General features: G+C 45.4%; 1 protein-coding gene across 3 annotated transcripts in view; it reads left to right on the plus strand.

The window, feature by feature from the left end:
* Positions 1–676: 676 nt before the first annotated feature.
* Positions 677–17,767, plus strand: part of DUSP29 (dual specificity phosphatase 29) — a 35,628-nt gene continuing 18,537 nt past the window's right edge. Inside the window, exons 1-3 of one of the 3 annotated variants that reach the window (XM_060642406.3) lie at positions 699–775; positions 8,960–9,346; positions 13,382–13,609. In XM_060642406.3, coding sequence (XP_060498389.1) covers positions 13,410–13,609 — 200 coding nt within the window. In that variant the 5' untranslated portion in view covers positions 699–775; positions 8,960–9,346; positions 13,382–13,409. Of the gene's footprint in view, positions 776–8,959; positions 9,347–12,632; positions 12,714–13,381; positions 13,610–17,767 lie in introns of those variants that run through there. The other 2 variants (XM_060642405.3, XM_060642407.3) reach the window with 2 other exon arrangements.

The following is a 17,767-nucleotide window of genomic DNA, read 5'->3' on the forward strand; positions in this document are numbered from 1 at the left end:
CATGCAGGCGCCCCCTATCATCTAGCATTTTAAAAGTGTTTACCACGTACCAGGCACTGTGCTAAGTATTTTCCATACTTCATCTCACTTAATCCTCATAACCACAAGAGGACAGCATTATGATTATTTTCCCCACTGAAGCCCAGGAAGGTTGGACACTCGTTGGAGGTCTCACATGAAATGACACAATGCAAATGAACCCAAGCTTACAGAGTCTCTATCTGCTGTGTTTCACTGATCACAACCCACCCATACTGCAGCATCTATTCCATCGACCCCCCAGAGATGGCTGCCCAAACTCCCGGAAAAAATGGCAATGGAGAGTCCGTCTCCAGTCTGGGTGCTCCCAACCTTCCCACAGGCTCCACATTAGCTGGCAAACCTCCCCTGTTCCAGTTGTTCTGGAACAGAGTCCAGGGCAGGGCCCCACAGACACCTGGCCTCGTCCATCCCAAGAACACAAAGCTGGGAAATCCCCCTGTCTGTCCCCGCCCTGGACAGCCATGTGTCCTGCCTCTGTGGCTGGGCCAGGAACAAGCGTGTGGGCTCCAGGTACAGGTCTCCCAAAGTCAAGGGTTTCAGGTCACACTGGCACATCATTTTGCAAACAGATGCCATGGGTCTCTTCTCAGACTGGGCAGCACGCAAGGTCAGCGTCAGCAGATCTGACCCTAAAAATAGGCTCTTGGATGCCAGTCGAGGTGGCCGGGTGTGCAGCTGCCACACACCCCACAGACCAGCACCTCCTGACCCGGCCAGGCCCCAGCGCACACAGGTAAGGACTTTTGGTGGGGAGGCTGACTCCTCTTGGGTCCAGTCAAGTGTTCTTTGGGGGTCTGGGTGTGGGGCTTAGAAGACCCCTTTCTACTCTGTTTCTAGAGTGGCAGAGAAGAGCTGACATTCTTTTAGTATGATAGGCTTCTTGTTGCCCCATCTTTCTCTAGGGACTCCATGGAATTTTCTCCACTTCCCTCCCTCTAAATCTGAGGTTCTAGTTCAGTGACCATTTCTAAAGGATAATAGGGTGGGTTAAAGCTCATTGGGCCCTTGTGAGGCACTGGATGGATTGTATCACGTATCGTTTCCAGCAAAGTTCTACATTTGTCCACTTAGCTAGTGGAGAGGAAAAAAAAATCTCAGCAGGAAGGGTGATAGAAACACTGTAGTGACTCACATCATGTGCAGGGCAGCACAAATTACAAACACGGCACTCAAAATCCCAGGGGTGAGAATTCTTTCTGTGTTCTGGATAATGCTAAGCATCATTTGGAAAGAGTGAGTGGCCATTTTTAAAGCTTTTCCCAGTCCTGGTGGGAGGATAAGGATGGGGATGACCGCCCTGTTGGTGGGGAGATTGGGTCACAGAGGGACAGAGTCACTTGACCAAGACGGCAGCATGTGTAGATAAGAAGGTGGGAAGTCATACTGTGTCTCAGAGCAGGGTTCACCTCGTAGACTCTGGTGCCCTTTTCCTGTGGCCCAACCGCTCCTTGTGAGCCTGGAACCTGAGAGCTGTGGGGATTGCGAGCTCTGACTGTTCAGGAAAGCCTGAAAATGTTCAAGGGAAAAAGCTACCAAGTCAGAAGGGAGGGTGCATGAGATGTATGTTTAGAGAGGCCTCCTCACTTATGGCCCCAGCACCGGAGTGTCCCTGGTACTTGGTATTTGTTCAGTTGCCCTGACCTATGGCTTGTAGCCCCTCCTTGTTCTATTTATGAGAAAATCACTTTGGTCCCACCATGGGACATTTATAAACAACAGTTGAAGGGCTTCTGAGCTGAGTCTTGTACAGGGAAATGAGCCTTGGGCCTGGGGTTGGGGATTGGGACGTGGGAGAGGGTCTGAAGACTTAGAGGCCTCTTTAGGGGGCAAATGTGTGTGCAGGGTGACAAGGGAGGCAATGGTTCTCCACCATGTGATAAGCTGGAAGCCCTCACTGGGAACATTTCTGTCCTAGGATGGATTGTGTTGGAGGGGACTCTGAGTCCTCTCTGAGGGTGGGGTTCCTGTGGCTACTGTCTATCCCACAAGGGGTGAGGAGCAGAGCAGGGGCACTGAGGCTGGAGGCTTGGCTGTTAGCATTTCCTGTAACCCTGCTGAGGCCAGGCTGAGTCCACTTGGGGAGGGGGCAGCCTGCCCTCCATAGAGCCAGAGGTTGGCTCTGCACAACCCTTGTGAATCTGAATGTTTCCTGGTGCTGATGTGTCAGGCATGGTTCTAAAAGCTTTTCTTATAAGTATTAACTCACTTACTCCACAGAACTGCAACAGCCCTATGAGGGAGGTGCCTCATCATCTCCATTTTCAGACGAGGAAGTTGAGACACAAAGAAGTGAAGTGGTTTGCCCACATCATACATCCCAGACAGTAGTCAAGGCCAGAATCCAGTGTATCTTAGAGTCTGATGGCACAGGCACTGTGCTCTGGGGCCCCTTGGTGGGGTGGGAGCAGGGGTGACATCTCACTCTCCCGCTTCCCTTGATGCCTGAACTCCAACCTGGGTCTGGTCCCAGGGAACAGCCACTCCAGATAGTGGGGCCAGGGGTCACAGCTCCATTTGTCCTTTGCAGTCTGCCTCCAGAGCAGACGGTGTTTGAATTTTTGCTTCCAGTGACCCTTGATCACTGGAAGTGGGTCTACCAAGTCCACAGTAAATAGGAGGTCAAGTCTCAGAGCAGTCTGGCATGGCCACCAGACATCAACAAGATGGAGAGAGTCCTTTCTCCTCCTCCCCAAAGCCTTCTTATACTTTGCACACGAGCAAATGAGCCCCATCACCCATAGGAAAATGTTCAGGCTTATTTATGCCCCATCCCATCTACCATAACAATACCACAAAGATGCTTGGCCCTGGCCAAACTGTTCTACCTATAGTCCCTACTTTTGGCTCAGAACTTAGCTTCCAACACAGTTGGGAATTCTCTATCCAGCCTCCCCACTGCTTCCTTGTCCCCTTTCGTGGAACATTTTCTGGGCCCGTGTCAATGTACCAAAGAGTTATATCATCTCATTTAATCCAGGAACCAGTTAGGTGGATACTATCACTATCCTCAGATGAGGAAGCTGAAGCCCAGGTATTGAGACTCCAAGGCCAGAGAGAGCTCTCTCCACAACTGCACACACTTTGGGACACACACTGGGGATGGCAGCACAAAACTGAAAGGCCCAAGCCCACCCTCAGGAGCGTAAACGTTGTGGCCAAGAATATAATGACTGTCTACTGACATGGGTTGGGATACGTGGCTGCCTGGGTGGAGCCCAAGTCTTACCACCTGGTGTCATGTTACTAATCTCTGACCCTCATTTTGCTCATCTGTAAAGTAAGGACAGTCATTCTGTCTAGGAGGTTTTGAGAGCAGATTATCACTGGGCACACAATAAAAGTAACAACGGGGGCACCTGGGTGGCTCAGTCGTTAAGTGTCCAACTCTTGATTTCAGCTCAGGTCATGATCTCGCGGTCTTTACTGATCAGCACGGACCCTGCTTGGGATTCTCTCTCTCCCTCTCTCTGCCCCTTCCCCTCTTGTGCTCGCTTCCTCTCACTCTCTCAAAATAAAGAAATAAACATTAAAACATATAAAAACAAATAAAAGTAATAACTGTATGATCATTTCCCTGGGTCCTGCCAGGCCTTGATTTCTCAGTGAACTTTCATGGCAGCTTCAAATGTGAGTACTTGGCCAAAAACCTTCCCAAGGCCCAGAGCCTCCTCTGTACGGTACTCAGAGACAGGCCTAACGAGTAATAGTGGCCTAGATGGGGAAATGAAAAGGTGGCGGGCCCATGGTGAGGGCCACACTTCCGTAGTCCACCCTACCTCGTCTTTTCTCGCCTCAAGGAAGCCTCATGTTCTGAGGTGATGCACAGTGGGAGATAGCTTTTGTAAGTTGTGGTCTAAAAGGCCATCTATTCCTGAATTCACGAGCTGTGAAACTGCCTACAGTATTTCCACACATCTTCAGAGGAGGCAAAAAGCTGAGCCTCTTAGGAGTCAGGAACAACGTCATGGTCTCTTGTCCCTGTACTAGAGCCTCCTCTTCCTCACCCGGGGCCAGGCTGCAGAGGTAGTCCATCCAAGCCTGCTCCCGTGTCTGAAAAGGAAGTAGAGTATGGGCGTCCAGCCTCCTCATGGTTTCCGGGAGGCTCAACTCTGCCAAACCAAGATTGGGGAAATCAATTAGGAGTTCATAAATTACCACCCTGAAGCGCTTTGAAACCATTTGAAGAGTTAATCAAACAAGTTATGACATCAACACCATCACAGAAGGAATATTAAATTACCTCTTTAAATGAAAGCATTTCTGTTTTTTTAATAAAAGGACTTTATATTAATTCACATAATTGCCTCCTGTTAACATACTTGCCAGAATCCAAAAGAAAAAAAAAATCTGTTAAACTTGGATTGTGTCAGATATGTTAAGAATTAAATTATAGGCAACAAAAAATTCCTGGGTTTTCACGTCCAAGTTTTAATTTTTTTAGAATCCACAACTTTTATTTTCTAGTTGGGATCATTTTTATAGATTTAAGATGCGTAAAGACAAGCACTGACTTGCAGTAAATTATAAATGTTTATTTATATACATACATCGCTGCCAAATTCCATCCCTTCACATACCTCAGCAGAAGGTATCGCTCTCCTAATAGAGAAATTTATCCAACCACAGTAACATTTTTACTCTCTGTCTTCTTTCAAGGCACATTCCAAGCCCCACTTGGGTAGTGTCATGGAAGAAGTGTGGTGTGCATGTATTTAAATACAGACTAACTTTCCCCCATGATCCCAGTGCATCAGGAAGGTAAATACGCAATGTACACACATGCACAGATACAGAATGACTTCAAAGGGAGAGGAGACTGTCTGAAGATTAGTTTATAAATTGCTCCATTAGGCCAAAAGCCTCTAGAAGGCAGAGACCTCTCTGGGCCAGCCCATACCTGGTGCATAACAGAGGGATGTGTGAGGAAAGCCTGGAGGTGGAGGGCAGGGCCAGGTCTAAGGGATGAGGTGAAGTCAAAAAGAAAACAAAGCCACTCATGCTCATTTTTGACCCACCAGAGCTAATGTTGGCTGACTCAGACTAAACCGAGACTAGGTAAGGCAAGTCAAGGATGCTGGCTCTGACGCCATGGGACAAGGAAAGGGTGCTGCCCTCTTCACCTGAGGTCTGTCCGCAGTCAGAGGGGAAGGAAGTTTCAGAGGTAGATTTACCCCAAAGCTTCAGAACCCCACACTTAAATAGCCCTCTTCCAAGCCCTGCACCTATTTCGTTTTCCTTTTCTATTTTTTGGTGGGGGGAGAGGGCACAAGTGAGCAGAGAGGAAAAGAGAGAGAGAAGTGGGGCTCACCTGAAGCGGGACTTGTGTTTTACCAGAAGTGTGGCTTTGTGCCCACCTGATGCGGGGTCCGAACTCATGAACTGCGAAATCATGACCTGAGCTGAAGTCAGATGCTTAACCCACTGAGCCACCCACATGCCCTTTGGTTTTCCTTTTTCTTTTCTTTTCTTTTTTAAATGTTTATTTGTTTTTGAGAGAGCGAAAGACAGAGAGCGAGTCAGGGAGGGACAGAGAGACAGGGCAACAAAATCTGAAGCAGGCTCCAGGCTCTGAGCTGTCAGCACAGAGCCTGACGCAGGCTTGAACTCACAAACTGCAAGATCATGACCTGAGCTGAAGTTGGACACTCAACCAACTGAGCCACCCAGGCACCCCGGTTTTCCTTTTCTTATACAATTTGTATAAGCTTCAGGACACACAAAACTTAATTCTCCCCTGGTTTCTCAGGAAGCACTGAGGGATTAGAATGATTTTCTGACATGACCTACTCTGCTACCAGAGGCCTCAAGCAGGACACAGCTCTGCTTTTGGGGAGCTCACACTGACTGGGAGGGCACTCGGTGCCATGCAAGATGTAAGGAACACCTGGCTAGGCCTTGTCCTGAAGGTCACCTTCCTGTGCCTAATCCACAGGTTAGGGTGAGCATCTCCTTTGTCCAGAACAATCCTAAAATAGAACTTGCACAGACTTCCCCCATCCCTTCATATACTCAAGTAATACATGTTCAACACAGAAATCTTAGGATAGATTTTTTCTTAAAAGAAAAAAGAAGAAGAAGAAAAATCACATATAATTTCATCATCCTAAAATAAGTATATAACCAGTGTTAATTATTTTGGTGAACACTGAATATACTTCTGGTCTCTTCTCTCTACCTGCTCAAGCCTCCTTCCCTTTGATTTCTCAAAACCACCACCAACACAGCTGCCTGTTGCATCTAACAGTTTCAAGGTTTAGGGTGACAAAAAAGAGGGCTGACATGGCTTTAGGGCACTGCCCAGTGAAGCACTGGGAATCCTTGCTCTCCCCAGAACCGTACGCCCTGGACACTACACACATGGCTGTCTGTGACCCTCCCGCCCTTCCCACCAGCAGGGCCCCTCACCTCTTCTGGAATGTTCTAGGAGGCTCAGAACCCCCCCCTCCCCCCTGTATAGAACAATTTAGCTCTCTTTGTTTGGCATCACCATCTTCCCAATCATGCTTCGGGACTTAACTTTTTCTCATCCAAAGGGTCCTCAAATGGTAATTTTTGTTGAGCAGGAGGCCTGCTCTGTGGCTCACATTCCATGGTTACCTGGCCAGTCTTTGTAGGCATAGGGGTCTACATAGAGATTTCATTTTCCCACTGAAATAAGTAATGAATCTCTCTACCTGGCTTCTCCCATCCTCCACCTTAGAAAGAGTTTAGGTTAGGTTTTTTGTTTGTTTGCTTGTTTTTTTAAATGTTTATTTATTTTTGAGAGACAGAAACAGCATGAGCAGGGGAGGGGCAGAGAGAGAGAGAGGGATACCCAGAATATGAAGCAGGTTCCAGGCTCTGAGCTGTCAGCACAGAGCCCAATGCGGGGCTCGAACTCATGAACCGTGAGATCATGACCTGAGCTGAAGTCAGATGCTCAACAGACTGAGCCACCCAGGTGCCCCTTTTGTTTGTTTTTAAAACCGTCTTTCCCTTCTTGTTACAGCTCCTTTTTTTAAAATGTGTATTTATTTATTTATTTATTTATTTTCTAAAGTTTATTTATTTTTGAGACAGAGACAGAGCATGAATGGGGGAGGGGCAGAGAGAGAGGGAGACACGGAATGGGAAGCAGGCTCCAGGCTCTGAGCCATCAGCCCAGAGCCCGACACGGGGCTCAAACTCATGGACCGCGAGATCGTGACCTGAGCTGAAGTCGGACGCTTAACCGACTGAGCCACCCAGGCGCCCCAAAATGTGTATTTATTTTGAGAGTGAGAGCATACTCTGAGGAGCAGGGAGAGGGGCAGAGAGAGACAGGGTGGGAGAGAATCCCAAGCAGGCTACATGCTGTCAGCACAGAGCCTGACACGGGCTCAATCTCACAAACTATGAGATCATGAGCTCAGCTGAAACCAAGAGTCAGTCACTTAATGGACTGAGCCACTCAGGCGCCCCTATAACTCTATGTTATCAAAGAAGAAAGTGAAGCTTAGGGAACATGAATTATGTAGATCTGAGAGTCTTGAGTAATTGTTGGAGCTGTGAGAACAGAGAAGGGCCTCAAGCCAGTGAATACAGGGAGAGAGGGACAGGGAGGGAGAGGGGCCCCAGGAAAGGGCCAGGTCCTGGGAGCAAGTAAGATAGAGTGGAAATCACAAATTAGAAGTCACAGGCAGCTTCCTGCCCAGCTGTTCTGTTTGGTCAGCACAGTTTAAAAATATAGACATGGTTATTTATTATAAAATATGATTATTTATTCAAAGACTCCCAAAATAGAAAACAGAAAAAAAAATCTCCCTGAGTCCTGCCACTTGCTCACAGCATTGACATTTTGATGTTTTTCTTCCAGTTTAAAAAACAAAACAAAACTATATAAGGTGTTTTGTTTTGTTTTTACATAAAGTCAAATCATGGTGTTGCAATTATAGTTTTGAATTCATTCAAAGCCTTCCCTCATTGGGCAGGGGAAATCTTTAACCAAACGTTAAGCTGTACCATTGAAAATTCTGAAACGGAGTCAGAATTAAAAAGGGGTCCCTGTGTTAATTATTCCTGGAAATAGTACCTGAAAGTCAGGGCCACCATTTCACAGAGAGAAATGCCACTCTAGGCCTTAGTGGTCAAGTGTCACTTGGCCCCTGAATTCTCTGTCATCAAAGTATCTTCAAATGTTTTAAAATTAGTAGTAAGTATCTTAGGTTAGTTTCCCTCAACAGCTGACCCTGAGACGAGGGTTTGGATTCAAGTTGTTTATTTGCAAGGTGCTCCAGGAGTGTGGCGCAGAGTGAAGCAAGTCTGAGGGAAGAGAGCCAGCATGGGACTTGCGTGAGGTCACCAATCAGGGCAACTGGGGCTGGAGCACAGGGCGGAGCCTCCGGGAGACCGTGGAGAACAGACTTCCCACTGAGATCCCACTGAGCAAGGGGTGGGGGACGGTGAAGCTGGGGTAATCCTCCACCAACTCCTGCCCCTCATTTGCAAATAACTTTCCGAGGGTAACTCCTCTTATTTTAGGCCCGACCAGCACAAAGACCAGAAAATACCCTCGAGCAAGGAAATACAGGGGCTTGAGGGAGGATGCCTTTTGTGTAGGAGGGAACTGCCCACTTCTACCCCAGCAATCTGAGCTGAGGAATGGAACAGGGCAAGAACAGCATCTCCTTCAGCTGCCTACATTTAAAAACCAGTGGATTTCTCACAAAATTCTGGCTTTCTGACTTCTTATAAAAATATCAGACAATCTGGCTTACATTCCCACAGGGAAGGGCAAGCAGCCGCACCCTTCAGGGGAGCATTTGTTTTCTATACTACCACAGTCCCTACCACTCCCTGTTGTCTCCTACCTGAGGCCAACTGTTAGGGTTTTTTTGTTTGTTTTATTCTTTAACATGCACCCTACCTCCCTTCTATGTTACCTTCCTGGCCCCTCCAGGAAGGAGCCTGAGTCTGCTATCCTTTGAGGAGGAGACAGGCTGATGCCATACATACGCCGAGTAGCCTTCAAGTTGGCATTTGGTTTCCTGGGACCGAACCTTTAAATATGAAGCTGTAACAGAAACCTGGAGGCCTCTCTTGACAACCTGCCCAGTTCTCATTATGACATTTAGCCCGTGATTGATATTGTGTGTGTCATCAAGACCTTGGCAGTTAATCTCTGGGTCGAATCTATGGAAACCAAACAGAACAGATTTGTCTTCCCCTTCCATTTTGGCTGTGGTCTGGGAAACAGACGCTCTCGGCTTCTCTGAGATTCAGAAATTTGGGAGCCATGCAGAGAGGGATGCACACAAGCCGTCTTCAGGATTTGGAAAGATTACAGGTCTGTGGTTTCTGGACTGTTCTGCGCTTTGTTCTCTTCCCCCATCAAATCTGCACACTGGAGGATAATGGATCCCAGAGCTCCCTCTGCGTGCCAAGCCGCTCTGGGTAGACCGCACCACTTCCTCTTCTGTCTGGAAATCCAGCCGAGGCTTTCAGCACGGAGATGGGGTTGGGGATGGCTCCTTCCACAGTGTAATGAAGGAGCAACAGCCTCAGCAAGGGTGAGGTCAGCTTCAGTGATCAAAGGAGGCAGGCAGAGGTTTCAGAATGCAGTTTACTCCAGCATCACCCTAAAATCACCTCTTCTGAGGCCTCCTTAGTGGCAGACAGGGTTTTGTGGGCTGTTTCCTGCAGCAGAAGTTTCTGGCCATCCCTGAAAACAACTCCTCCCTTTGTGACTGGAAACACCAGCAGCCAGGCCCTAGAGCAGAGTTTGGGCCTAAGCAACCACAGGAGACTATCCGTCCTGCATTGTGCACTTTGCTCACCTTTGTCCCTCCTCCATTGGCTAAAAGGCTCAGTCCTGCCTCATCAGCTCTGGCTGAGTCCCTAGCACAGGCCTCGCAATCCCTCATTCATCCACCCTTCAGTCATTCATTCACACCCTCCATTCATTCACTACACGTCAGACACTGGGCCTAGAGAAATCAACACAGGGCAGGGAATCTCCAGGTAAGGTCATCCAACTCTTCCCTCCTCCCAGCCCTGCACCTTATTCTGGGCTAAAGATATGGCCTCTACTTCAATGAGAAGATAGAACATATTTTGAACACCCTTGCTATCCTTCTCTTGACTCACCAGCTCCTTGACTCTCTAGCCACATGCTTGGGCAATCATTATCAGTCCTCAATGAGCATCAGACTTACTTGGGAGCTTGTTAAAATACAGACTCCTAGGGGCACCTGGGTGGCTTGGTTGGTTAAGCGTCCGACTTTGGCTCAGGTCATGATCTCATGGGTTGTGAGTTTGAGCCCTGCGTCAGGCTCTATGCTGACAGCTCAGGGCCTGGAGCCTGCTTTGGATTCTGTCTCCTTCTCTCTCTGCCCCTTCCCACTTGTTCTCTGCCTCTCAAAAATAAATGAATGTAAAAAATTTTTGAAAAAAAAAAAACTACAGACTCCTAGGTCCTTGGCTCTGGTCGAGGGTGCCACCCAGGAATCTGTATTTCTAGCAAGTGCCAGATTATTCAGACAGAGGTGGTCTTTAGATCACACTTTGAGAGAATCCACAGAAGGACCACCTCTGTTGCCCCAACCCCCAACTCAGGACACTGCAGGAGAAAGTCACGGATCCTGGCTTCCCAGGATCCCCAAAGACACACTGCTGGCTAGTGATCCTTTAATTCATCTGCTGTAAACTTGGGAGAATCCAGTTCCCCAGAGCAGTTTCAGCTCTCTCCTTTTCTTCCTAACATTTAAAAAAACATTCTTTTAATGTTTATTTATTTTTGAGAGAGAGAGAGACAGAGTGTGAGCAGGGGAGGGATAAAGAGACAGAGGGAGACACAGAATCCAAAGCAGGCTCCAGGCTCTGAGCTGTCAGCACAGAGCCCGATGTAGGGCTCCAACTCACAAACCACAAGATCATGACCTGAGCCAAAGTCAGACACTCAACTGACTGAGGCACCCAGGTGCCCCTCTTCTTAACATTTTTTAATGAAAAATTTCAAAGACACACAAAGAGAAAAACAGTAACTCTACCTTGCAACCATCATCCAACCCCAACCACCACCATCCATGGCCAATCCTGCCTATCATACATACCTCCATTTTACCCCCCACCCCATACACAATATATTGTTAGAATTTTCCAGGTATATTATTATCATTTTTTAATGTTTTTTACTTATTTTTGAGAGAGACAGACCATGAGTGGGAGAGGGGCAGAGAGAGAGGGAGACACAGAATCGGAAGTAGGCTCCAGGCTCTGAGCTGGCAGCACTGAGCCCAATGCAGGGCTCAAACTCATGAACCGCAAGATCATGACTTGAGCCTAAGTTGGATGCTTAACCGACTGAGTCACCCAGGCACCCCCCAAGTATATTATTTTTGAAGCAGATCCCAGATATCATATCATTTCATCTGTGAATATTTCAATACATAATTCTAAAAGGTAAAAACCTAGCACACTGTACACAGTGTGCACACAATTAAAAAATAATTTTAAAAAATTTAGAAATGAAAAAAGTTACCTTAACAAAACAAAAAAAATAAATTAATTTAAAAAAATAAAAAAATAAAAGGTAAAAACCTATGGTATAATTTAGCTGTTCTTTGAATCTCCTGCAAATTAATTGTTAGGTTCAGACTCTGAGGACTCTGCTAAGACAGGTTTTTCTTTCCAGAAGAGAAGACTCTTCTGGTGATGGCATGTCCTCCCAACAGAAGACCCATAATGTCTGATTGTCTCTTCTGTAGCGGTCAGAGTTGAATGCCTATATCCATTAGTTCATCAAGTGTTATAAAAAGGGGCTTTCTTCCATCTTTATTATCTGGGATACTTATATAAAAGAGCAAATCTTCCTCATCTACCCAGTAGTACAGTTTGTATCAGAAAGGAACAGTAAATGCTAGATTCTTTCCCTTTACTTGTCTGTCTTCAAAATAATGAGCTAGTCCCTCACATCTTCCAACAGTGAGTAATTGTTTTAAGTGTCGTTACGATTTAAATGTCTGATTTGTTTTAACCCATTGCAGTCATTTTTATTAATCATGCTCAAATTGTCCTGTTTTTGACAAGCGGGAGCCTCTCTGTGTTGTGTTCTCAGTCCCTGGCATGATCCTAGCGGTCTTTGAAGCTAGCAAACTTTTTTTTACATTCTTCAAATCCCTAGTCCTCCCCCCTCACAATGCATCCCTACCCTCACCCCACCCTCTCAGCAGTTATTTGCTTCTCAGAAGACTAAGACCATGTGTTATAAACAGCCTCAATTTACAATGTTCCTCATCTGTAAAATAGAGATAACAATAATGCCTACCTCATAGGGTTGTTAAGAAGATTAAATGAGTTAGTAATTGTAAAGCACTGGAACAGTGCCTGGTGCAAAGTAAGTGCCAGCTAAGTATTTGTTAAATGAATAACACTCACTCCCCATCACTCACCTGCACGTTTCTCAGTCACTCTACCTTTTTTCTCCTTGCCTCTAGTCTCAGAGCATAACCTCCCCTCAGGCTGTCTGAGTGTAGATGCATCAGTCACTCAGCTCAGGGAACAAACACTGCCCAATTCCACAGCAAATTCCTTTCTTTGGGGACAGTGGAAACTCTTCTCCCACATTCCATTTGCAGAGCCTGACAAGGTCTCCAAATATGCATTTCAATCTGCAAACACAGCTTTACAGCTTGGAACATCTCTTCTGACCCCTGGTAAGTTAGCACAACTGCCAGCCCCTAGCGTGAGAGCAGCCAACAACATTGCCTTGAACTGTCCTAATGCATTGAGGAACCCTCATGCAGCCAAGCCTCCTTCTACCCGAGGGCTCCTGGAGATTCCAGAATGTGCATGGCTGCTTGGCTCAAATGGGCTCTGGATTTACAGGTGTGCCCTGTCCCGTGGCTAATGGCTCCCTGCAGGTGTTGAGTATCCCAGGCCTGGAATGGTAGGAATCTTCTGGCCCTTCCTATTAGGATTCAAAATGGTCAGAACCAGCAGATTTTAGTCAGATAAAGGAAAAACTAGGAACAAAGAAGGGGTAAAAGCTAAAAGAAAGGAGGCAAGGGACTGGCTGCCCACAGGGATTTCTGAGGCTTGAAGCCTGTCTTGACTCTGCTGCAAATCCTCCTCGGCCCACGTCAGAGGGCCCCCAGCACTACTGCGCTAAAGGAGAATGGAATGTTGGTGAAGTGTTTAACTGCCATCATGGCCCTCCTTGGTTACTTCTGTGGCCTGAGAAAAGAAGCAGAAGCACAGCAGGCAGGGGAAATGCCTGTTGAATCTTAAGATCAGTTTATTCCCACCTCTTTTTGTAAAGGCCTTTCCCTACCTCTGCCTCCTGCTAACTCAAATCCTGACCCTCTCTCATGACCAATTGCAGAAACGAAAGAAAATCCCTTGGCTTCAGAATGACATCCAGAGAACCAAAGACAAGTCTCAAAAATGCCTACCCATCTGCCAAGAGGCTGCTGCCGAAGGTGGAGGGGGAGGTAGAAGCAGAGGACTACTGTACCCCCGGAGCCTTTGAGCTGGAGCGTCTCTTCTGGAAGGGCAGTCCCCAGTACACTCATGTCAACGAGGTCTGGCCCCAGCTCTACATCGGCGATGAGTAAGTGTGCAGGCCAAGCCTCACCTCTGGCCTCACCCAGGAGAAGGCAGCCAGCCCCTCCCCAGCTCACACCCCTCACTCCCTCCTAGATGAGCTTTTGCTTTTTGGGTTAGTTGTATTGTGAGAACTCAATTAGGGCTGGGTTTATCTTCACATTATAGAAAACCCAGAGAAAGGGCTTATGCAACATAGAGGTTTATTTCTCTTTTATATAAAAGAGGTGCAGAGGAAGGTAAGCTGGGGCTGGCATGGTGATTCCAGGGTCATCAGCGTCTCAGGCTCCTGTGCTCTGCTCCACCATCTCAAGGGTATGGTTTCCCTCCTCAAAGCTGTTGCATGAGCCAATAGTGCTGATAGAGCTCCAGCCACCATCTGTGGGATCCAGGCCACAGAAACATAAAGAGAAAGTAAGTGCATCTTTCCAGAAGAAAGTGTCTCCCAAGACCTCCCCTGCCTCTAGCTGCAAGGGAGGCTGGGAACCGGAGCCTTTTGTTTTAGCTGGGTATAAGAGTGGCAAGAACAAAGTCAGTTCTCAGATTGATGACACAGGAGCACATCAACTTATGTGTTGGGAACATGGTAGGTCGAGCAAAGTTGAGGTCACCGTCCCCTCCTCTAGATTTTTATAGCCACCATTTCCCATTCCTCCAACAACTGGAAAATGTCTACTATAAATAATATTAATAATAATAATTCCTTTCACTTACTGAATACCATGTTCTAGTCACAGTGTTAAGCATCTTGCATGAGTGAGCTCATTTTGTTTTCATTATAGCCCAATGAAAGTCATCCAATTACTCCCATTTTAAGGATAAGAAATCAAGGGACAGGGCAGTTAAGCAACTGGTCCAAGGTCCACAGCTCAGTAGGTGGCAGAATCTGGGATTCAAACGCAGTTCTGACTAACCCAGAAGCTTTTATCTTAACCAGTACTCCTACTCCTCCATCTATTCCCCAGGATTCCTGCTCAGGTTCCATCTCTCCCAGGAGCTGATGGTGTAGGACCCCTGCGTGTGTGATGTTAATAAACACCATGCTGCATAAAACCTGGAGATGACTGCCTAGTCATGGGAAATCCAGGGGCAGCATCCCTTGCCTTTTTTTCCCCTTAATATTTAAAAGTGTTTTCAATGTTTGTTTATTTTTAAGAGAGAGGGATTGCATGCACGAGTGGGGGAGGGACAGTGAGAGGGAGACAGAGGATCCAAAGCTGGCTCCATGCTGACAGCAGAGAGCCCAGGTGGGCCTTGAGCTCACGAACCACGAGGTCATGACCTGAGCTGAAGTCAGATGCTTAACCCACTGAGCCACTCAGGTGCCCCTCCTTAATATTTCTAAATTGAAAAAGTTAGAAAAATTACATGTCTTTTTATACTAAATTAAACTAAATAGAGGGTTATAAAAACAAACTGCTAATCTCCCTCTGTCCGCCTTAATTCTGCCACCAAGTAACCAGTATTAAGCTCACTTTCATACTCCCACTACTTTATGTGTGCTGCTGCAAATGTAAGGTAACACACACACACATATAAAGGGTTTTTGCTTCTTTCAAATAATTTTTTAGGAGAAAAAAAGGAATCATGCTATGGGTACTTTTACTGTCTCATAGGAGAGCTGTACTCTGATTTATCCAATCGTTTCCCAGTTGTGAACATTAGGGGAACATCAGTGAGGGGTTTATGGGACTCTCTGTACTGTTTTTTTTTTTTTTTAAATTTTTTAAAAGTTTATTTTTGAGAGAGATAGAGAGAGAGAGGGAGTAGAGGAGGGTCACAGACAGAAGGAGACAGAGAATCCTAAGCAGACCCCACACTGTCAGCATAGAGCCTGATGCGGGGCTCGAACCAACAAAGCCATGAGATAATGACCTGAGCCAAAGTTGGACACTTAATCAACTGAGCCAGCCAGGCACCCCTGTTTTCTTTTTTTTAAATAACAGCTTAATTCAGATATAGCTCACATTCCATAAAATCACCCTTTTAAAGTGCAGATTCAGTGATTTTTTTTTTATTATAGTTAAAAAGTTGTACAACCAGCACCACTCATTTCAAAGCATTTTCATCTCCTCCAAAGGAAACCACCTGAAAACTGTCCATTCTCCATCTTTTCAGTCTTAGGCAACCACCCATCTGCTTTCTGTTTCTATAGATTTACCTTTTCTGGGCATTTCCTATATAAATGGAATCATAATATATGACTTTTTGTGTCTGGTTTCTTTCACTTAGCATAATGTTTTCAAGGTTCATCCAAGTTATAGCATGGACGAGTATTTTATTCTTTTTTATTGCCAAACAATCTCTGTACTGGTTTTGCAACTTCCCTAAGATTAACTCCAAAATTAGCTCAAAATTTAAAAAGGTACACATACATTTTGACCCCAAATATCACTTTAAGAAATGTGATTTCTAGAAATAATAGTATCAATATGTAAGGAAATATGCACAACAATGTGTATTTTATCATTGAAGTAGCAAAATGGGGGGGGGGGGGCGAGGATCTGAATCTCTTATCTTTTAATTATAAAATATTAAATTCAGTAAATATATGGTTTTCCTATTATAAAAGTAATATATGTTTATTGTATAAATATATGTCTTAATTTCTCTATTTGTAGTAGGTTAACAAGAGAATCTTCCTCATTGGGTTGTATGGATTAAGTGAGATAATTATGTAAAGTATCTGTGCAGTGCCTAGTACGTAGTGAGCACTCAATAAAGGTTAGCTCTAATAATAAAGTAGTGATTAATGTAAGGAAGAAAACTTAAATTTCTCAGAGCAATCACCAAACCCCATTACTCTGAAGCTACTCCTTACTCTTAAGGATAAGAAATCAAGGGACAGGATTTCCAGCTGGAATTTGTGTATTATTTTGGTTTTAAAACTTATTTTTAGGGGCGCCTGGGTGGCGCAGTCGGTTAAGCGTCCGACTTCAGCCAGGTCACGATCTCACGGTCTGTGAGTTCGAGCCCCGCGTCAGGCTCTGGGCTGATGGCTCAGAGCCTGGAGCCTGTTTCCGATTCTGTGTCTCCCTCTCTCTCTGTCCCTCCCCCGTTCATGCTCTGTCTCTCTCTGTCCCACAAATAAATAAAAAAAAAAAAAACGTTGAAAAAAAAAAAAAAACTTATTTTTATGTAGTTGTAATCATATTGATTATTCATTTTATCTTTTTTCCCCACATAGCATCATTCATAAACTTTTCCCTTATGACATATTTCTCATACTTTTAATTATAATATAATATTATCTATCAGATAATAATATATCAGGTGGATGTAAGGTCATTTATTTAACCACTTCCCTATTGTTGGACATATCACTATTTCTATGTTCTCACTTTTATAATTAATGCTGCAATGGACATCTTTATGCATAAAATCTTTTCATATTTAGGATTATTTCCTTAGATATGACCCTAATAGTGGTATACCTGAGGGAAGAGAGATTACGATTTTAAGATCTACACTGTCTCTGGCTCTTTATCTATGCCGTTCTCTTTGCCTAAAATGCCCTGCCCCCTACCTCCTTTCAGTGTCCAGATTCTATACATTCTGCAAAAAGCACTCAAGTCACTTCTGCCATAAAGCTAGCTTTCCTCAATCTGCATAGTGAGAAGTTTTTTCTCTGTATTTGATACACTATATTTACATTTCCTATAGCTTATAATAATTAATAACAATAGCTTGTCGTATTGTATATATCTTACTGTGTGTTGTGCCCTGTTGCTAGGCATCATTTAAACTCAACAACCTGCCTTCCTATGAAGGAAGTACCATTATTACTCTTATTCTACAAATGGGCAAACCAGGGCTCAGAAAGTTTATCCATTTGCTCAGTTAGTATTTACTGGGAACCTTGCTAGGAGCTGTGGGGAATACAAAGAGGAAACTGAGGCTCAGAGAAATTAAGTGACCAGCCCAAGGTCATACCACCAGTAAGTGGTATAACTTATACCTAAACTCAGATCAAGAAAATGTGGTCAAGGGGCACCTGGCTTGCTCAGACGGTGGGGCATGTGACTCTTGATCTCGGGGTTCTGAGTTCAAGCCCTGCATGTGGGTGTAGAGATTATTTAAAATCGTCACTTGATCTTTGCCAAAAGGCCGAGAAGTGATAGATTACTTAAAACCTTTAAAAAAAGAAAAGAAAAGGGGTGCCTGG

The sequence above is a fragment of the Panthera onca genome, chromosome D2 (genome assembly GCF_046562875.1).
Source record: "Panthera onca isolate mPanOnc1 chromosome D2, mPanOnc1 haplotype 2, whole genome shotgun sequence".
In the NCBI taxonomy this organism is placed as follows: Eukaryota; Metazoa; Chordata; class Mammalia; order Carnivora; family Felidae; genus Panthera; species Panthera onca.